Genomic DNA, 23,126 nt, shown 5'->3' with positions numbered 1-23,126 from the left:
TTAGGTCATTAGAAATAATATAGAATCTGTGACAAGGCAAGGCTATGGTTTTAATGTTCAGCAATTCTTATGGTTAATGATACAGTAATAAATCATATAGTTTATTAAAGGGTATTGTGTGAAGGGAATTGGGGCTGTTTTAAGGAACGTTTCATATCTTTTAGTCGTTCCCGGCTGTATGTAATTCACTGTATTAGTCTAGAAAAATAAATATGGACAAACATGTACGGTGGTCTATAGCAATAAATACAGACATGCATGCACGTACTAGATATTCAAGAAAGCCCTCTATGGTGGCGGGCATCAAAGAATTACTATTTTACTCATCATTGGAAATTTTCAATTTATAATCATAAATAACTGAGATCGACAACTGTAACTGATATGTCTGGATTCCATGTGAAAATGTACATCGTAACATTTTTATTCTTCTATCATTAAATACTACAAATTATGGCATGTATAGAGTGATAGTCTACAAATACCATGCTTCAAAAATTAAGAATAAGTAAAGGTTATCTTCGATATGTCGCGAAGTATTACTCCCATCCTACTGTGAAAAGTTTAGAGTTGTGAAAAAAAGGCTTGTTAAATTCCGAAAACTGAAGTGTCTTTTATATTGGGAAGCTGTAATTACGTTTTCCTCAAAGCAAGGTCACAATACAGGTGTTGAGGGTTAATTGTAAACTTTTATATTCATATTAGGAAATTACTTCCATTTTATTTCATCCATGATATCAACTACTCAGTTTCATTGGAAATAAACGGGTACACGTAAGCTGTAGGAGATTTTGGAACTCAAATTTCCTCTTTGTACCATGAATCATAAAGGCAAACGAGAATATTTGAAAGATTGACGTGTACAATGTAAAACCAGAGAACACTTGACGCGTTTATAAAATGTGTTTATGTATTTACAACATTAAACACAATATGTATTTTCTAAACTCTGGTGGTTAGAACATGTTCAGATTACCTCAACACTGCGTTTACCTTATATAAATTTTCCGAAGTACTATGATTAAATATCAGACTAAGAGCTCAAAACAAGTGTCGATGACAAGGACGGAGGTCAGTGTGAAGTTGCGATTACTATTTCTAAAAAAAAATGGTATACCAAATGACACTCAAACATAAAAATTAGATTTACGGAATCATAATATGGTCGACAAACTCATAATTCATTTCTGTGATTAGTTCAAGTACAGGTGCGTAGCCACCACTATTTGCATCACTGTTTGTAAGTAACTGAGTCTAGAAAAGTTGAATTTTTCCCAAAGAGCAGTACATCCTCAGCAACGCATGCCAGTTTGTAAACACTGTATTCACTGCCATTCTAAACTGAGTGTTTCAAATTGGACTCATGATCATGCGCAAACCAATTTTTTTTCTGCCCGGATACATGGTCTAAAATTAGCTGGCATCTGGTTCGTAAGTGACTTCCAAAAGGAAGACGCGCCAAAATTTACAGGCTCCCATTGCACGATGCTGAAGTTGCGCAGTAACTTCCAGTTCCATGGTTCGAGTAAACCACCATCAATACATGTAACTCTATGTGCTGTGCATGTGCAGTGGGCGTCGTCCAAACTGAGGTGACGTCACACTTACGAACCGGATTGATACCCGCTATGAAGATTCCCTTATTTTAAACTTGTGTGTGGCAAATGGACATATGACAGCTAAAATGACAACCAAAGGTCTTTGAAATAATATAATACAAGTGCAGTTTGAAGGTTTTTTTGTTATCAAGGTAGCCTGCAATTACCTGGTGGGAATGGTCGTCTCGGTACGTTACTGTTGTTTTATGTCGATTGTAGGACCCTATAAAAAGGAGTCCTAAAGGCAGAGGCATATTTCTGTGTTATGTAATTAAACACATTTGAGTTCTTAAACACTTTATAACTTCTAAACGTGTTAACATGTTTATAAACAGTTACATCATGTAGACATGTCAAAATGTTTATAGCTAAACGCTTCCTTAAACACACTGACATGTTTAGTTGAATAAACCATGTGTTTAAATATTAAACAATGTGTATTTACTGGTCCGTTATGTTGGAGTGCTAAACGTGTGTTTATGTTGTAAAAGTGTTTAGAATTTACAGTGTATGCGTGGTATGATTTACGTTTTACAATGTAAATAGTTGCAGATACAGAGGCTGAGTAAATACAATCAATAATCATATACTTATAAATGCATTGCCTTAAATTACCTAGCGCAAAATCGACTTGTAAATAACGCAATGTGAGTAACTGATAATTAATGTATGTAACTGTCAATGTGTACATATAGCATTGATTTACGTTTTACAATGTAAACAATTGAATATTCAGAGGCTGAGTAAATACAATCAATAAATGATCATACTTCTAAATGCATTGCCTTAAATTACCTAGCGCAAAATCGACCTGTAAATAACGCAATGTGAGTAGGCTGATAATTAATGTATGTAACTGTCAATGTGTACACATATTATTGACTTACGTTTTACAATGTAAACAATTGAATATTCAGAGGCTGAGTAAATTAATACAATCAATATATGATCATACTTCTAAATGCATTGCCTTAAATTACCTAGCGCGAAATCGACCTGTAAATAACGCAATGTGAGTATGCTGATAATTAATATATGTAACTGTCATTGTGTACACTTTAGCTTACCAAGTTATAAGAACTTTCATCTCTTTCATAAAATACGAGTCAAATCTCTTCCTGTTTCCTCATGACATCTCAGATATAGGTCTATGTACATACGAATAATGCTGCTCTCGTGTGTCTGACCTTTCATTAATCTTGGAAATTGAAGTACCTATACAAAGCATGAGTGCTATTTACTGGAAAACATTCTTGATAAAAGCTATTGTCGACAGGTTGGTACCTACATCTACGTGCTCTTGTGTGTAACTGAAATGTTACGGTAATTTATACAATCAAATATTAAAATTTGTACGTATACGAAGGTACGCAGTAAGAACAGCGTTGATAAACAGGTGCTAATAATCCCTTGCTGCACTTCAAACGCTGATGCTCAGGGTGATAGGTTGGACTATTGGGTAAGACTTCCTAATGATGTTAAACTTGACCAATCAGGGCCTACATTTATAGGATCTGGAGACCACCAACAGAGTTGCTTAATTAACAACAACCAGGTGTGGGGCTCTGGTCATAATGTCAGTGGTAAACGACCAGAACCGTTGATTATACTGAAAGAATATTGATAACATATTCTTGGACTCAGAGTTCCATAAGACCTTATCACTCACTGTTCAGATCTGCGATACAGGTTGCAATGAATGATTCTTAAACAGTTGTTCCAAAAGTTTGAAGCAGTGTGAGATGAGGTTAGTAAAATTGCCTTGACACATTTAAACAGCTTATGGGATCTGCGTTCATATAGGCGGATGTATGTACTGGTAAACGGCACGTCCAATGTGTTTGGACACTGCAGTAAACGGATTGTCTAGAAAATTAAATATCTACACCGTCGGAGCTGCCAGAATACGTGTAGTCGTAGAGGTGCTCATCAAAGTCCAATACCAGGTAGTTCTGTTTGAAACCAAAAGTACAAACAAATGCGGTTGTTAATTCTGTTCAATCGAATGGACTCAGACAAAACTATTTGGTGCAGGGAAAGGGCAATTGGTAAGGCTCAAAAGCCCATTCAAACAGACGTTTTGAAAATGAAACATTTTCCTTGCATGGCTGGAAGTCAGAGCTCGATCCATGGGTTTATCTATTGAAACTGTCAACCCAGAACTTACTTTTTAAAAGCAGTGGCTTTTTGGAGCGCATTATTGGCGCTCACTTATTGCTGTGCACAAGAACAACAATGAATCAGCGGAGAAGAGAAAAATGAGTCCTCCAAACAACCCCCCCCCAAATGCATGACTTTTTGTGTACAAACTGATGTGAAATTTAGACTTTCTTCCTGGGATGAGATCACAGTTTCACTCATGAATATGAAAATACTCATTAGCATAAAAACCCTAGGCAGCAAAATACCCTTTGAAACAGTGAAACAAAAGTTGAATATAAGGTTAACTGAGACGCAGTGGTGCTGTGTAAAGGTCTGTATTGAAACAAATTGATTGCAGCCAGCCTTGAAGACGGACGGTATGGAAAAGTCGTATACTAAGTAAGAACAATAACCGTAAGTTTAGGTTTGTCTGAGGAAGGGTGGTAAAGGTCAAGTATGACCATAATTAGTTGTAAAGTAAAAGTGCCTCACTCTGGATTCGATGAGAATAGCCTCCAGTCTATTTCTTAGGTTTTCAAAGGTTGGTCGACTAGCCGGATTCTCCCTCCAGCAGTCCAGCATAATGTCATAACTGTGACGTAAAACAAAACTGAAAAACTTACTTCGAAGATATAAAACAAAGAGCTGTAGCTTGCAATAAAATTTAAAAAATCCGTGGAGATAGCGTGAAAGAACACAGGACGCCATACAAAACAAACACAAGTCAGTGACTCATCGCTGGCCCACGCGGGCTATTCAATGGCTACCTATTACCTGTCTGAATCACCTGATTGTTGCGTCTAGCAATGTGAAGTGTTCACAGCTGCTGACCTGTGGCTTCCTATAAGTTGCGGTGCAATTACCAACCGCAGCCATAACGTTAAGGCACAACAGTGAGAACCTACCGGTCCCGAGCGTAATTCCTACTCAGCGACTGATACTCGCACATGGAAACCAACTGTACCCTGGGGTATCCGTATGAGCAGTAGCACCCCCTCATCGGTTGAAAAGAGCCATGTTGGTAGGAGTATTCATTTGTTAATAGCGGCACGACTGTGATGCGTTTATGGTCATTTGTGAACCAGTGAAGTGCATTTCCCACCAAAGGAGCTTCCGTTGCTAGGAAAGTGCGCCCTTTCTTTGTCCTGCTCGAGACTTATGTCCTGTGTAATTCAATGTAGTATTATCATAACTGTTTTTAGAGAAACCATCCGGCGATGACGAAATGTGTTTTGTCATGTATTAATTAAATTAAACATTTGCAAATTTGCGTCCTGTAAATACGACTGCCTTACACGTCTCCACTGCAGTGATCAGGTCGGGCCATTCTGTATCCTCGCTGTAACTCTTTAATCAGTTTCTTGGAAGACATTCCTGGAAAGGGATAAGATCCTGTAGTGGAGAGAAACCAAAGGTTTTGAAATGAAGACAAAATAACAAAGTGGCCAACACATTAGCGTGTCTAAATAACACGATCAACATCCTAACAGTCTATGGCAAACATAAAAGAACGTTCATGTTCTACTTGTCATGCGCGTGGCCGATGGAGGCCGGTCTAGGTACCAGCGCCACCATTCAATTACAATAATGCAAATGAGCTTTGAATGTCTTACCGATGGTTACTATCTCCCACATGAGGACAGCAAAGGACCACACGTCGCTCTGAATCGTGTAGACGTTGTCTAGGAGGGACTCCAGTGCCATCCACCGGATAGGAACGCGACCCTTAGACACAGAGAAGAATGGAGACTTTAAAGTGGAAAGTGATAGTCCGATCGAGATTTAAATTAGCCAATCACACAAAACAAAGAAAATCATCAGGAGAATAAGCAGGAGTTTTAACTCCAAAATGAATTAACAGTTGTGCGCCACATCGTTGGTAATTGATCAAATTTTAATAATAAACAGTGCAACTCAAATGGATAAAAGGCACCAACACGAGCAACATAACGTCTTTAAAAAGTAAAACCCATCGTCATTCCAATGCCAGATTGTTTCCTGCACAAAGTGCAGGCACTGATTAGGTTTTGTTTCATTTGTGGCACTCACCTGCGTCTTTCTTTGGTAGATTCCACCGTTGACGACGTCACGTGCCAATCCAAAGTCAGATAATTTGCAGACTCCGTCACGTGAGAGGAGGATGTTACGAGCGGCCAGGTCGCGGTGAATACACTGCGTAGCGGTGGTTTTAAAAAAATCTAAGACTTTAAACTGCGTTTGAAATATGTGAACTGCCCAACGCAATAACTTTTAAGCACGAGCAAATATTCTGATACATCTAGCAAAATAGTACCTTAGTTTTGTTAATTTTTTGGATTTGTATTTGTCGAATCCCATATGCCCATTGATGAAGTTTCTGATCGAAATAATTCATGTTTTTTTGCAGAAGATTAAAAAGGTTGAATTATTTATATCATTGAAAAAAAAGGTCAGTAGGTTAATTACATTGCAATACAGTGGTACGGATACTGGCTACAAATTACACTGTCGACTGACTGGACTCTTGCAGTAAATCCCCTTTAAAAGCAAATAAAAGTTTGTTAGAACTTACTAAATGGCTGTAATTTTTAATATTTGTCAGTATATCATTTCAAAACACCGGTTAAAAATATCGGTTCGGAAGACCGAAACAAAATGAACCTGCAAAAATTGACACTTGACCTTACCATCATGGAGGCCAGATAAGTCATGCCATTAGCGATCTCGTAGGCGTAACGTATGAGATCTGTAGGTGACATTGTGGTGCGTATGCTAGCGCGATGCGTCTCCGTATCTTCTACGCGCTGTCTGCTGCTGCGAAGGTGCTGAAGGAGATTACCATTCGGTAAGTACTCCATGATAATCAAAGGCGGCTCTGGAGGTAGGACCAATCGTTGGGATATTTGATTTTAGGAAAAGAAAAACGTGAGCGTTGTTTTGGGGATTGTAGATTTTGGGATCCTCTTCCCATAGAAGGGCGAGCTACATTTTAACTTTTGAATTCACTTTGGTAGATAACTGTGACATCATGCTCAATAACTGTAGGGTTGATGTTGTCAGAAAGGGGTAGGGTTTTGAGCGAAATTATGAGGAGAAACTGTAAGCGTTTGAACACATGACACATGGTGGAGTCAAATTTGCCTCGCTGGTTTATCAGTAAGAAAGTTACATTTTCTCACAATTTACAATTTAAAATTTCCCAAAAATAGGGTCAGCGCAATAAACAGAGTGTTGCCTTAATTTTCTGGGGGAATTACCCGATTTGCAAGATTAAAATGACAAAGGCTAGGGGGTCCCAAAGTATACAATCCCCATTGTTTTAATATTTCATTCTCCGTTGTTTCAGGTCAGCTCCTCAAGTGTAGCCACCGAAGGGTATTTCAAAACATTTATTCTTTGTCGTGCTGCAACTAAAGAGTGTTTCAAACACCCACTCTCAGTTGTCAAATAGCAGACTGTTTCAAAACACTAAAACTCTGAAGTGCGAAAACCAAGATTGTTTCTAAGTTAATACATACTTTCTGCAATGCAACAACTGAAGACTGTTTCCCAACATCTCCCGTCACGGAAAAAGTAAACTGTGTTTTAAATGCTCACCCTCTGCCGTGCAACATCCGAAGAGTGTAACAATGTTGGGATGTGGCTTCAGAATCTTCATGACACCAAGTTCCTTCAGTAAGTCCTGGTGGTCGTTTGAGGTTGCGTTTTCTTAATATTAAAAATAACAAGTTAATGGAATATTTCACCTAAAAAGAGGCGAAATAATAGGTTGCATGTGACATTTTGAATACAGGTACGTAGGCCCTACTTGTAGAACATTCAAAACCAGACAGTAAGAATGAACTATTTTAAAACGAATGTTTCCCTATTTGAGCAAGGTCGTCCGATTTCTTATGCATGTCTTTCAATGGCTGTTTTCCGATAAATAAGTTCAGCTAACTTAATTCAGTCAGTGAGTTAATGTTGGTGACCGCTACACACACGCGATCGCGTTTTTGGCGCACCAAATTGAAACACTCACTTACTGATTGTACATTCACGTTGATTCAGGTTTTGTTGACGTATTGTTTTAGAATACTGACGCAGATATGCAAAATAGCCGTACAAAAGCTGTGCAAAATCTCAAGTTTTCCACAAATTTGTAAAAAAGGTTTGTCTAAATTAAAGTGCAATCGTGGAGTCTTCCTGAGTTGCTATAAACATGGCAAAAACTACGGAACTCAGCAAAGATCTCCACATGAGCATTGTGACTGACCACAAAGATAGGAAAGGCTATAAAGCCATTTCCAAGCTCTTCAGAATAAAAATTCCACTGTGTAGAGCACCGCCAAGAAGTACAAGAAGTTCAGTACTGTGAAAAAACATCGGCAAGCGTGGACGGAAGCCGAAGGTGTCTCCTTGTCTGGTTAGGAAAGTGCGCCGTGAGGCCCTTTCCAGCCCCACAACAACAATCAAGGCACTTGCACTTCAGGACAAATTGGGTGAGATGGGCACCAAGGTTTCAGCAGACGATCCGTTGCACACTGCACAAGGAAGGGCTACATGGGTGTTGTCCAAGAAAGACCCCTCTCCTCACTCACAGGCATCGAAAAGCTTGACTGGCATTTGCCAGAGGGTACCAAGACAAGGATCAAAGTTTCTGGTCATCAGTTTTATGGTCAGGTGAGATGAACATGGAGCTGTTTGGCAACTGGGATGTTTCCTTCGTTTGGCGCAAGAAAGGTAAAGCATTCAACCCTAAGACATTGTGCAGTGAAGTTTGGAGGTGGGAGCATCATATTGTGGTGTTATTTCTCTACAAGTAAGCCTGGTAATTTCGTCAAAGTGGAAGGAATTATGAAGGAGTAGTGCATCCAGATTCCGCAGGACAATGTCAAGCAGTCTGCAGAAAATCTCCATCTCGGCCCCAACTGGACATACATGTACAGGTACCAACAGGACAATAATCCTAAATGTACGGCTAAAGCAGTCAAGAAATTGTTCCAGGATTAACAACGTGGAGGTGCTACCACGGCCAAGCCAAAGCCCAGACCTGAATCCCACAGAAAAACCTGTGGAAAACCATCAAGTTCAAGGTGCGTGCCCACAGGCCCTATAACCTGAAGTTACGGGTATGAATAATTCTGAGCATGTCAGAATTTAAGCAATGTAGCATTCTCTTTGTTATGCAAATGAGGTAAAACCAAGGCCATTAGTCATGTATACTTGACAGCTAAAAGTATTCAACTATATTCCAAATATTAGGTGGCCACCTTACTCATTCTTTAAAACAAAACACAAAGTTCTAAAATTTATAAAAGATGTGAATACGTTTCTTTTTAACTGTATAAGATTTTGCATATGCACCTGATGGCATTCTTTCCTATAAAGATGGCGTCCAATGAAAGAGATCTATTATTTGATTATCTGGTTGTTGTCTTTGCCATCTGAGTTCTTGGTCTACTTGTCACTGACCTCGCTACTATTAATGCTGACATGTTTGTCACTCACTCACGCTATACCCAATTAATTTCAGGATCTTGAATTATCCATTTGATTAATTCAATATCGTTCTTGATAGAAATTGTTTGTAGCGCCATTGACTTACCTTTGAGAGTTTTTATGGCGACTACACTCTTCACGCCTTGTCGCAGTATACCATCGGCCTCACCACGTATTACCTTACCGAAGGATCCGGTGCCTATGACCGTTCCAAACACAAGCTTGTATCGCAGGAACTCAAATTCTCCCCGTAGAAGACCTGGGCCGCAGGTCATCGGCATGACGTCATATTGCTAGACAATTGAATTTGAAAACAGTTGTGACATTATTTTGAGAGGGATGTCATTACCGTGGCAGGTGAATTTAAACATTAAGTCAAAGCAGAAAGACTCTTTCTTCAAGTACATTACAACAGGGTACTCTAATGAAGGGTGAACAACACCAATAATTGGTGAAGCACAAAATAATAACAATCACAAAAGCCCGAAAATCAACTTTTGATGAATAGCTACTTATGTCGGCAATATAAATGTTTTCGTTTTGATTTAAATCCTGAAATCATTATATGCTTACCACGCTATCATGTCTCAGTTGGAAAAGGGAAGCATCGCTGAATATTGAGTTGGGTCGGTTTCGACAAAGGCGTTGCTCCTGCAAATAAGCACAAAACGAGTTGAAGCTAATACTCAGACCCTTGTAACATTTTAACTTGACTGCAGTCATTCTTTCCAAATGGACCCTTGCAGAAAAACAAGAGAAAGCCACAATTTTGATATGCATTTTACGAAAAGGAAACGGAGAAACAACTCCAGCACAGTCAGTACAGCCAAGTACGGCCAAAATATCTCTTTATGAAAATCAGATTGTCAATATCTGAGGACTGAGGACAGAAATGCATGTTTACAACAACACATACTTTGCCTTTCACCAAGATATGCATGTTTTGTAACATCTCATTATGGGAAAACGTTAATGCCTCAGCTTCTTCGGGGTGGCACTGTTTTCTTTTTATTTAAATTATAAATACGCATGCTCACAGTGAGTAATCGACACATGTGCTTTAACAGATAAGGAAATCAACGAAATATTGATAACATAATAAAGGCAAATTATTTTGATTTATTTATGATTTACCTCAGTTGGTCGTTTCTTTTTCGCTAAATAAACGCGCAGGGACACGATAAGAAATATCACCACACAGCAGAGAAAGACAGCAACCAGCGTGCCGACGACTATGGCAAATGGAGACGGTCCCTGTGAGCCAGGCTTCATATCTGTCGCGATTGTGGTGTTGCTCGTGTCTGCACTCTGTGAGGAGCTGTCGTTCGCCCCGATGCCAGACGTGCTGTACGTTGAGTTTGGATAGGGTAGTAGTGTGGTCATTCGGTCTCCTGAAGTGTCTATAAGCCACAAGATGACAGCTTCATTTAGATATGAATATGACCAGCATAGGCAGAATAGAGATACCGTCGAAGTGGCAACACAGAATTGTTCCAATAGCTACAGGAAAATTGATATTTACTTGCAAAGTTCTACTTGACTGACATTCAAGATTACTATTTATCTGACAACAACGTACTTCTATTTGTCTTGACATCAGCGTCAATGTCACTGCTCTCACAGAGTAGTGTGTGTTTTGGGATTGTTCAAGCAATGTGCTCATGTTCATTCCCAACACATAGAATCACACTCAATTGCCTATAATACCGATTAACTGGCAAACTGTAGGTACGTGTTACCGAGAGCTTTGTGACTGAGTGGCCCTGTACCCAATGATGTAATTATAAGGGGTGTTGGGGGGGGTCACGTGCCCCCTGTCTGATGCCCGTGCCCCCCCCCCCATTTACATCTGTGAATAAACTCTGTTGAGCTTATATAGCTATGGAGCTGCAGCTTATTTTCTTGTGGTGCCCCCTCACAAACTGTGTGCACTCCAGGACCCAACCCCCGGACATTTCGCCCTGGTCACGTCATTGTGTATTAAAAGCCTTCGAGTCATATCAAGAATTCAGTGTTGTTACTACTCAGAAAACCACCGGTATTAGCATGTTATTCTGCAATTGAATGTGCTTGAGTACCTTCATGAAACTGAGTCAGTCGTTAGGCAGAACACCTTCATAGCAAACAAATTAAACATAAAACACACGGAATACTGAAATTAAACTACCAGCAAGGCAGCGGGGTCTTCATTTCGCAACAAAACTTAAAATCTGAAAACTACTGGTGAATACTCACATTGCTTCATAGTAGATATCCTGACTACATCTGAATAATTACCGAATCCCACTGGGTTACCTGCTGCTACTTTTAACTGGTACTCCGTGTGTGGTTTCAGACCTCTTATGATGGTATTCTGACCTGGTGTTGGTATAGAATGGAGAGTGTAGAATATTACCTCACAAAGGTGACTACAAGCAGAGGCGTTAAAGTAGGCCTACAAATTTGAGCTACGCTCCCTGGTTTTCTGATTAGTTGACCCTTTTTAGTGATGCTGGCGATAATCCGACGGCATAAATGCGATCGCAGCCGTGCCAGGCACGCGTAACATGGCAGGATAGGCTCATTATTGATTGGGGGAAAGACCTCCTTGCAAGCTACCTAAAGGTGAGTTGGAAAATTTAAACACAGCCAAGCTGAGAGTTCCCACAAATGGTATGATTGATCTGAAGTGGATGAGAATAATTTGTCTGTTCACCTAGGATCATTGACCCGATTGTATCGGAGGTGATAAGCCAAAAAAAAAAGGAAAAAAAATCAGGTCGCCGATCAGGGTCATGCGAATGAAGTTGCTCGGAACTGTGAATGTGTCTTTGCAAATTTTTAGTTAACTGATTTCTTTCCTGTCTACAATATTTTGTACGTCACGTCTTTTGAACAGTTTGATGGCATTTAAAACTGTAAAGTATATAAACAAAATGTACAAAAAATACAGCGCGCGTTTGACCTAATGTTCGTTTAAGACTGTTCAAGGGTTATCAAAAACACCAAAAAACAAACAAACAAACAAACACCCCCAACAAACAAACAAACAAACAAACACCCCAACACCCCCCCCAAACAAACAAACAAAAACAAACAAAGAAAAATTAATAAGTATCCAGCACAGCTTCCTACCAATTGGAAATTCCAAGACCTTCCATCGAACCATATTGGCTTCTCGATAGCTTACACGGTGGTTTGTCAAGGCGAGGCCACCGTTGGTGCGCGGCGGGTCAATGAGCAGAATCACGGTGTCATGGGTAATGGCGCCCGCACGGACATTCCCTGGTGCGCTGGGAGAGGCTAGATGTGTCGTAGAGAAAAGGAAGGTAATATCATTTTTCTTTTTAATTTTAACTATGATCTCTGATTTCTGCTTGATGTTACTGTTCTACTGGAACCGAAATCAATTACACAGATTACCAGACGCACCTGCCGCAGTAAGCGACACGATATGCTCTGCTCTACCCCGACTATTGGCGACTAAACAGCGGTAGACACCAAAATCGGTTGTTGTTGGAGTAACCTTGAATAGGAAAGGAAAAGAACGTTATTACCAATTTGCCATGGTAACTGATTTATTTTGTTTTGTAGCTCTTATTAAAACAAAAGAAAACAAACTTAGACCTAATTTACACCGACTCCTTGTTCTGACATAAATAGGAAACCTGTGCAGTCCAAATGGGTTAGAGAGGATCATGCGCAATGATGTCAATAGCATGTTACAATGATTTGAACAGTGCAACCTGGTTTTGCTTTGAAAAATCCTCATTCTTAGTGTTGACCCGTTTTTCTTGGTTCATGCGGCACAGCCCTTACCTGTAATACACTGATGCCTTCCATGGTAAACGTCTTGACTCGGGTTTGGTCTACCATGACCCCACTTCTATCCCAGCTGACCCGTGGGGTTGGGTAGGCGCTCCAGGCACAAGTCAGATTGACCGGTAGATTGATCCAACTGACCACTCGGTCATCTGAGAGGGCGCTGTCGATAAGGGGAACATCTAAAACAACAGAAAAAATAGAGCGCTTTCTTATAATGATTTTACTTAATGTGATCAAACGATCAAACGCTTGCTCTTTGTTCTCCAAATTTCTTTCCCTGCTCTATTATCAACATCTCCTCCTCTAGAAGCTGCACAAACTTTGAAGAGAATCTCATAGATGTAGATTATTATTTTTATGAACTTTCAATAGGCCTACTTAATAAAGATTGTATAGAATCAGGGTAATTCCTTGATGTATGACAGCGGCTGTAGTGTATAGGAAAATCTCAAAACAATTCAAAAATAAGTACACCTGTAGAAAGTACGTACACGATTTTTTCGGTGCTGTTTCAACATTATGGAAATTCTGAATGAATGGTTCCCACAAAAATCAATATAAACGTTTTGGTGCCTTTTTGAATAATGTCTTCAATTCTATTCTTAGAAGGAGTGTGGGCCTACAGTACATCCATGAAAGTTTCATGAATAGATCTATTCGCCCTTACGGATGACATTGACTGCCACTCGCCCGACCACAGTCCCCAGTATGTTAGTAGCCACACATTCGTACACGCCTCCATCCTTCACAGTCACGATCCTAAAACTGAGGGCGCTCGTGACGGGGTTGGTGGAAGCAGTAGTTGGTAAGGATTGCTGCGGTTTTGCCTTATTCCAAGTAATTGAAGCATCCGGCTCTGCAGAAACGTTACAGTACAGTAGAACACGAGATCCTAGAGTTGTCTCAATGTCCTTTGATAGGCTCACAATGCGGGGAACTGTACAGAAACAATATTAGATTCAATTGCATCAGCACTGAGTACTAAAAGGCCGCATTGAGCCATATATAAACTACGGAAACAGAAGAAGGAAATCCACTCAGTCATCAGTCAATCCAATGAAGATTGATCCCATTAGTTGCCAAAGTTCTAAATCCTTGGCCTTGGGTTTAGAACTATAACCCTCCTGTCCTGACTAGAATCTGATTTTTAATGGCTTTGGTTCTCGATTTACCTACACTCATAACTATCTCCATCAGTGCTTGGGCCTATTTCTTGAAGTCTGAAATCAACTTGGCACTTGAAGGAAAGCATTTGGTGCCCCTCACCAGACAAAAATTCTACATGAACTTTGACTGATTGCTTGACTGACTGACTGCTATCACAGCGAAAGAACAGTAACGTTTGTTCTCACCACCAATTCTTAGCTCCATCTGGGCGCGTGCCGACCGTTGCGATCTGGTAGGCGGGAACACTGACTGACAACGCCACTTGCCAGAATCCTCACGATGGGCAGACAGAATTATGAATCTTTCAGAAAATGGAAAGGGGGGAGTTCTACTGAGACAAATGAGTTCCTAAGGACGCAAAATGATATCGTAAAATTGTCCTCATCTAACAACCTAGTTTGACAATCTTTGGGTTTGTGGCCATAGCTAAGTCCTTTGGGTCATGTTTGATTTTGTTCAGTATCCGTTGAGCAGCTTTGGTTGCAGAGGGTTTTGAAGTGTCTGTCTCAAGACCTCTTCGACCTCAAGTCCATTTACAAACCCACAATATTTGAATGAAATGCAAATCTTCTGGGTCGAAAACATGTCATTCGATACTTCGGTAGAAAACGACAACATTATTCGTTAATAATATCAGAGTTTTATAGGAGTACAGATCAGGGGAAGCCTGAGGCAGATAGTCGATATTTGCTCCCTCTGTAAACACATAACAGGAAAACCTGACCCTTGTGCAGTTAACCTCGACGCACTGTTTTACAGACAGACGCCCGTACGTTCTAGCACCTCCTGGGCAAATAGCCCCCCCCCCAAAAAAAAACAACAATAAAAAAACAACAACAAAAACAAAACAAAAACTTCTATAACACTGGGGCTACACTGAGGTGGAACACACCACCAATACAAACTCAAAAAGGAACAAAAGTAGAAAATTAGAAAACCTGTTTGGAGACCGAGGCTGTGATCTAACTGACACCCTTCCCATTTCCACGGCCTAAGGACATACCTCCATGTTCCAGCCGTTGGTGCGTCCTCTCTGTAGCGGTCATTTGGGTGTATGATGCCCACACGGTACCCAAAGACGCGCACGTCGTTCAGATACCACTTGACCACTGTCCCATACACTGCGTCGTCCACACGACATGTCAATGTGATGGAAGTACCGACTGGAACTGTACTGTTTGGATGCACACTAAGAAGAATGGTGGCCCCTGTGCTCACGATTGAAAGAATATCATAAAATAAGTTAAGCAAAATAGAACTCCCTCTACCGCCACCCTCGATCCGAGCTTTCCTGTGTCTGATCGTTTCTTATTCCTAATTTGTAAATCTCTGAAGTTTAAATGGATTCTGACATAACTTTTTCCACAAGTGAAACAGCCTATAGCTAGGTTTTCGGGTGGGTGGAGGGGCATTGGCATCTGATGGGGGGGGGGGCACCAGCCTTCTGTACTGTTGAAGTCACTGTTTTTAGCAAATGTTTTTTCGCCTCGCTCAAAATCCATTACACTGTATTACGCAGGACAACAAAGTATCTCAAAAGAGCGTGTAAATATTGCAAATGTGCAAAGTATGAGTTTAAGTGTTTTGGGTTTGGGAAGGAAAAGGCGATACCTGGGTTTTTTTTTTTCAAATTAATCTATTTCTTTTTTGGGGGAAGGGGGCACCTGAGGGGCCAACGGGAATTCGAGGTTGGGGGCCTCATGCCGTCCAGCCACTTCCCCCTTCCATCTATAATTCATCTATAGTTTACGGCCTCACGGGTGTAGGCCTCGTGCAGCTGCATTGAGCAATTCCGAGGGAAAAATTGCTTTTGGCTTACCTGTCTCGGCGGGAAAAACGTTGAAGAGTACAATAAGTCTCATTCTCATAAAAATAGTTTCGGAGTGAGCGTACATGTTGTTCTTTCAACTTTAAATTAAGGTTCAGCAATCTATTGCGTTGTTTGACAATGCAACGCCCGATACGTCGATCGGATTACTGTCGAGGGGGTTTCCGCCCTTGGCGCTTTCGGGGTTAAGAGGAAATCTCGTTAATTAAAGAATTTGTTATTGCCGCTCATGCAAATTACCAAGGGCTGTGAGTTCAAGACTCTTTGCAGAAGCTGAGGGCAAAAAACCAGTGTGTTCTGGACTTTAATCCTGTACATCTGCACGATGTCGGCCTACCGTTTACCGTACCAGAGTGTGACAGACATATGATCGTTTGGCCTTCTTATTTATTGATATTTATTGACGGAAAAAAGGGTCTTAAACGAAGATGAAGTCGAGTTTTGTTTCACTTAGGTTTAAAATTTGTCTAACGCATATTGTGTCTGACACATCCCGATGGATGTCCACAATTCGAAAAGTCAGTTGGGTTTTTCAATGTCCGCCTTTTAGCCATCGTACAATCTACATCATATAAAACATTTGATCTGCTGTTATCAAATATAAAAAAAAATTACTTATTCATACATTCATCGGTATCAAAATTTATGAGGAGCTGCCCTAATATGCGAAACATGGGGGTAAATATCATTTCCTCAGTACTGCTGAATTGAATTTCAAAAAGTCGTGATTTATTTTTCTTTGATACATTTAATCATCACGATGTTTTAAGTAATGGTTATTTTAAAACAACTCTCAATTTTTAATAACCGTTTATTCACAACCTCTCCTTTATTCAGGAAACCACCCACTTCATGCTTGACTATATTTAGAAAACCGCATCAATAAATAGTTCAACGAAATACAGTCACCCCCAAGTTGCTTACTTGCAATCTCGTGTGTCTTGAACGCTTTAGGGAAATGAACTCCGGAACGACCTTTGACGTCATCAATTATCTGTTGGTTTGTGCTAAGCACGTCGTGGTTATTCAGAAAATCGTGATATTATACGTGAAAATTATGAATATTTGAGTTTCTGAATTCCAATCATGTTGGAAAAAAACAGGTAATCCAGTATAAAGAGAATTCGGATTGTATCATTTGAAGGAAATTCAACTTCTTTATGAAGACTGAGGAAGATAAATAACAGAAAAAAACAACTACATTTATTTTTGACGTAGATGGCTTCACATTGCTAAAAAAGCGATTTGGCCCATTAGTTATTTTGGCAGTACAGGTTTGAGTCTTGTGCATATCGGATATAAATGAGTATATATAGGATGTTCAGTATTTGCAATGAATTCAAACGCTTCTATACGGACAGGCGCAGATCTCGGGGTGGGTGGGTTCAGGGTTTGACCTTCTCCCGTCCCCCGCCGCTCTGAGACAAAAAGCGTAAAGATTGGGGAAAATAATGAAACAACCTATGTAAGTGCATCAGTAACATTGTAAACGATGTGGTCATGTATATTCATTATTCGTTTCGTCTTTGTCCGCACTTTTCTGAAAAAAAAATTAACATTAACAAAACTTGCTGAATCCGCTCCTGTTTAATCCAATCATCTTAGCGCAATTCCGAAGACGATTACTTAATTATAGTTCAACTAACATCGCCTGAACGATGGACGGTTTGGACTATCTAGTCGATCATTTGGGACCAGGCCCAGGGCCGGCATGGTCCAACTTCATTTACATGTATCATTACAGAGGGAAACCATTCACGTGAAAATAGGCTTAACCGTACGAGATTTCAGTGGCCGTGTACGCTGCGAGATTTGCAGCCAACAGTGAAATGTAACACTGAGACTTGGAAAAATAGACCGACAAGAGTCGTAACAGTGTTGTACATGCGGATTGTTACAAGCAACTGACCTGCAACTGGTCGTACTGTATTTCGTCCCCGAGCTTGTCTAATGTTACGGGTAGGTTTTTCTTTTAGAATGGTTCTTTTAATGTTTAGCATATTGATTGACTGATTAGTAATCTAAAGACGCTTTGGGCAGTACGCCGACAAATTATTGAAAAAGGTTGAATAATTTTCTCATTCTTTAATATTTCCAAAAGGTCTCCCATTTAATCTCTGCTCTCAGATAACTTAAAAATTAATATTCCAGCTTCTCATTGGACTCTTTTGTGCACTGAAAGCCATCACCAAAATGGTGTTTCCATGCAAAAGGAGCAAACAATTATGGCATTCATCTTTTTGAAACCGATAGAGGAATACACGGTCGCTTTACATCTACGTCTCTGCTCTGGCATAATCCAAAATAAGATAATTTGTGTCCATTGTCCAGAGACGTAAGATGAAATGAACATGCTCAGCACAAGGGATTGCCTTGCTGTTAGACGTTCGTAACCTTTCATGTTGTGGCTTAGAGGATCAATAGACTTGAACTCTTTGTTAAGACTCATCGTACTTGGTTCAAGTTCCGTATCTCGCCCAATCTCGTCATTTCTCGTGCTTGATGTCCAAGAACGATTTGACCCTAAGCGGCCGTTAAAAGTCCCTTATAGTGAAAGCACAAAATTTAAAATTTAAAATGGGATTTAAAACCAACAGGCACAATCGCGCCGAATCTGAATAATTTGACAGATATGGTACGTGACATATAAAAGTACATGCAATTGCTTTTAGTAAGACAATCCAATTATAAGAAAAGCTCATGACAAGGTAAATTATTTTCATTGATTTTTTCCAATGCAATATACCTGTCAATATTTACCGTGTGTACCTTAATTCATGAAAAACAAAAACAAGCCCCCCTCCCCCAAAAAACCACCTTTTGATCTTAGACAGTTGGCGCTGGCATATTTGCATGGCTTAGTAAATCACAATGATAGAGCATTACATTCTTGATAGTATTTTGCCTTGGCTTATCGTATTTTATAACGTTCCGTCTGGACTCACCTGTTCAAATACCAGCGTATGCCCTACTTCTTGTAACACATCGTTCACTGTTCTTTAACACTCACCCGTCTTTTCTCTAAAGACCAAGCGTTGCTTCAGTTCTTGCTCAGCCTTCGTGACATTTCCGACAAAGACTTAAAAATTATCGATGTGAGACTCTCAATCTTTGCCATTTTAAGTGTATATTAACACCTGGAAACTGTTAGCAACATCAGGCCGGCTGCTTTGCGTGTGACGGAGTTTGAAAGCTGTAAACTATTTCTCCAAAAGGGTTGTGACACCCAAAGGTGTCTATTCAATCGTGCGAGCAAAAAAACGTTGGCAAAAACATTTCCCAAATCAGCCCAAACAGTTATCTGTTTAATCAGTTGTCAATTTATGATAACTCGTGCCGATCTATGTCACTCACTCAAAGCGTAAATGTATCATTTTTCACAAACATTTTAATATCTATCCTTAAAAGGGTAAAAAAAAAATTATATACCTACAGCTACTGAAAAGTAGAATTACCTGGAGCGACCAATGTTGCTAGAATTCCAATAACAGGTAGAATGAAATGCACTCCTTGCACCGACGCCATCTTGACAACTTCTGACTTGTTTTCAAGGAAAGTAAGAATTATTGTGCACTTCCCTAGTTTGTTAGCGCTCTGTTGGAGAAAAAGAAAGAAACCAAGAATAAAAATGGCGGCCGACCTATCACAGAGGTTACCGTTCCGGTGTTGCTCTGTAATGAGCGCCTTCCTGCAGTAGTCTCGCAGGGTTGAACGGAGGATGAGTCAGGTAGAGCAAACGCAAGACGGCTGTTGTCTGCATTCTTGGGTCGACGGCTGTTAACTCCACTTGTATGTCTCCTTATTAAAGCAATAGTATTAGCTAGCTGAGTGTCATGTTTAATGACTGTCAATATAAAGACATTCAAGGAAGTCCTCCCAGTCGTTAAGTGGTTCTGTAATTCCTTATTGTCTGTGACTTAATCGTCAGTTATGACGCTTAACCTCAACCCAGAAAGTCGAGGCGTTATTCAAGGATATGATATTTTATTACTGAATTACCTTACACTCAGTTGGCTGCGTGTTTCTTGGAGATATAACTTTTTGGGGAAGCCCCCTCCTGTAAAGAAAAAAATAAAATGACGTGACGTCACGCGTAGTTCGTGTCACATGTGCGCAGTCATCACGAATATGATGCATTTCACCCAGTACCCTTTTCTGCATTCCATCCAGCAACCTGTTTTGCTTTCCATCCAGCAACCTTTTCTGCATTCCACCCAGCAACCTTTTCTGCTTTCCACCCAGCAACCTTTTCTGCTTTCCACCCAGCAACCTTTTCTGCATTCCACCCAGCAACCTTTTCTGCTTTCCACCCAGCAACCTTCTTCGCTTTCCACCCAGCAACATTTTCTGCTTTCCACCCAGCAACCTTTTCTGCTTTCCAACCAGCAACCTTTTCTGCTTTGCACCCAGCAACCTTCTTTGCTTTCCACCCAGCAACCTTTTCTGCTTTCCACCCAGCAACCTTTTCTGCTTTCCAACCAGCAACCTTTTCTGCATTCCACCCAGCAACCTTTTCTGCTTTCCACCCAGCAACCTTTTCTGCTTTCCACCCAGCAACCTTTTCTGCATTCCACCCAGCAACCTTTTCTGCTTTCCACCCAGCAACCTTTTCTGCTTTCCACCCAGCAACCTTTTCTGCTTTCCACCCAGCAACCTTTTCTGCTTTCCACCCAGCAACCTTTTCTGCTTTCCACCCAGCAAAACCTTTTCTGCTTTCCACCCAGCAACCTTTTCTGCATTCCACCCCGCAACCTTTTCTGCATTCCACCCAGCAACCTTCTTTGCTTTCCACCCAGCAACCTTTTCTGCTTTCCACCCAGCAACCTTTTCTGCTTTCCACCCAGCAACCTTTTCTGCTTTCCACCCAGCAACCTTTTCTGCTTTCCACCCAGCAACCTTTTCTGCTTTCCACCCAGCAACCTTTTCTGCATTCCACCCAGCAACCTTGTCTGCTTTCCACCCAGCAACCTTTTCTGCATTCCACCCAGCAACCTTTTCTGCTTTCCACCCAGCAACCTTTTCTGCTTTCCACACAGCAACCTTTTCTGCTTTACACCCAGCAACCTTTGCAGATTTATTTACACTATAATGCATGATTCGCTTGATGGTTGACATTCAAAATGAGAAAATTTTCAATGAATATTTAGTCACTTTTGCAATAGCAAGACACGATATTTGGAAAACTGCTTATACCGTAGAAAATATATGAATGGATTAACAGACAATTGAAATTTTTGAAGTTGGCCAAGCAACTTTAGAAGCCATGACTGTAGTGGCGGAACGCTAGTGGATAGTTTACATTGGACATTACATACCTTTTCAACCAGTTGATGCTACGCGCGTCAGGCTTCGAACTCGCATGTAACTGTGGTGCCGCTGCAAGGAGCTTCCTTCGGGATTAATTAAGGCACGTTTAAATGTGTACGTTTTGAGGTTGCGTTCCGCATACCATACGCTCATGCAATGCACTGCCACGGACATACAAATCGACCCCATTCGCATTACACACCTGTACGTTGTGTTCTGCAATCAAAATCGCTCCAGAAGCGATTTTGACGGATTCACATCACTTGCCATAAGTGTTGGCGCGCACAGGAGTTTCGCCTCTGCACAACTTGATCAACAGCCCTCATCTCATACTAGGGGCGTAAATCATTAGGATGGGGCTATGAAGCCTAAACCTCCCCTCATTTTTGACCTGAGGGGTGGACTATGACGCTCCCGTTTGTCGTAGGGAGGGGAAAAGGGTGGATGTTGAGACAACCAAAATACTAAAATGGGAGAAAATTACATAAACGTTTAAATACGGGTGGATGTTGAGGCGTTTCTCAAACTTACCAACAACCATAGTACTAAAATGGGAGAAAATTACATAAACTTTTAAATACGGGTGGATGTTGAGGCGTTTCTCAAACTTACCAACAACCATAGTACTAAAATGGGAGAAAATTACATAAACTTTTAAATACGCCGTTTGGTGGAAGGTTTTTTTAAGGGGTGATAAACTCCTGCATTATGATTTGGGCTCCCTGGTGTCATCTAATGTCCAACACCACCCCCCCACCCACACACAAATTTTTTGAATTTCCATGACCGCGGGAAGCTCTTTAAGTCACCCGACCGTTCCCTCGTCCTCTGACGGATTTTCGCCACTGGCTCACAATCTGACAAATGAAACACATCACAATCTGGGTTACATTTTGTTTTTAGGTCTTTGCTACTCTAGAATTGTATACCTGTTTTGTGGCTTCTTTTTTTTTTAAACTGGGGAAATGGCTTCCCTTATCCATCTTCAATTCTTATCACTTTTAGAAGTACTTGAAATCCAGTATTACACTGCTATGGAACGTATTTTCATGACGAAGGTAATAAGATACAGGTAAGAAGTTTTTATTCGTAGATAATCTGAAAAGATGGCTTCATACTGGTTATTCAGAGTGCACAAAGCATAATCATAGGCAGAATGCACAGCTTCATAGTTCTAATTTTATTTCATTAGAAATGCTAATGACAAGTGGATATTCAGAGTACAAGTTTGAACTCGGGGACGGTTTCCTGCATGGTGAGCACAGAACCAACGCATGCGTCAGGATCTTGGGAGTTTTGTCTTTTTCAAGTGGGATTCCATGGACACCACAGGAAGCGACATGACCGCAATGACTTCAACTCTCTAAAGAGTCCATGTTATAATGTCTGAATAGTTTCCTACATTGCACTGACTTACCAGGTAAATGTAAGGCTATGCCATGCAGCTCCTCAAACTTACGAATACTAATGAGGCCTTTCTTGGAAAGAAAAAGGAAATTCTAATTTCTTAATGGTTCACTTAAAGGAACATTACATTTATCGTTAACAGTGGAAAAAACCCACTGCTCCCCATACAACCAAAAACTTAATACACGCTTTCGGAAAGAAGGCAAGTTTTTTCTCATTGTTTTTAAAACTCTTTTTATGGGGGGGTGCCCCAACTTCCCCCTCCCTGATCCATCTTTGACTTCAACCTGAATTTTGTTTCAAGTGAATTACCAGTCTACACCCTGAACCTATCCGGTGTCGTTCGACATGACCAAGGCCTAGATGATTTATCACGTATTCTCTCAATGGACCGTTGGTGATGAGGATTGCTG

The 23,126-nt window shown here is 40.5% G+C and overlaps 1 protein-coding gene across 1 annotated transcript; it reads right to left on the bottom strand.

The window, feature by feature from the left end:
* Nucleotides 1-17: 17 nt before the first annotated feature.
* LOC110983506 (uncharacterized) lies at nt 18-19,642 on the bottom strand. The gene is made up of 18 exons (XM_087142818.1): nt 19,455-19,642; nt 15,175-15,379; nt 14,357-14,472; nt 13,672-13,941; nt 12,999-13,183; nt 12,612-12,705; nt 12,315-12,482; nt 11,436-11,558; nt 10,335-10,600; nt 9,774-9,851; nt 9,307-9,493; nt 7,317-7,427; nt 6,407-6,594; nt 5,790-5,912; nt 5,354-5,465; nt 5,036-5,132; nt 4,233-4,332; nt 18-3,550 (listed from the first exon to the last, which is right to left on the bottom strand). Exons 1-18 carry the CDS (start codon nt 19,522-19,524, stop codon nt 3,473-3,475), a joined length of 2,571 nt encoding a protein of 856 aa, XP_086998944.1. The 5' UTR covers nt 19,525-19,642; the 3' UTR covers nt 18-3,472.
* Nucleotides 19,643-23,126: the final 3,484 nt, after the last annotated feature.

The sequence above is a fragment of the Acanthaster planci genome, linkage group LG10, assembly GCF_054643075.1.
Source record: "Acanthaster planci isolate LZ-2023a linkage group LG10, COTS_SCS, whole genome shotgun sequence".
NCBI classification, from domain to species: Eukaryota; Metazoa; Echinodermata; class Asteroidea; order Valvatida; family Acanthasteridae; genus Acanthaster; species Acanthaster planci.
The sequence above is the reverse complement of the archived record's forward strand: the minus strand, read 5'-3'. Positions and strand labels throughout refer to the sequence as shown.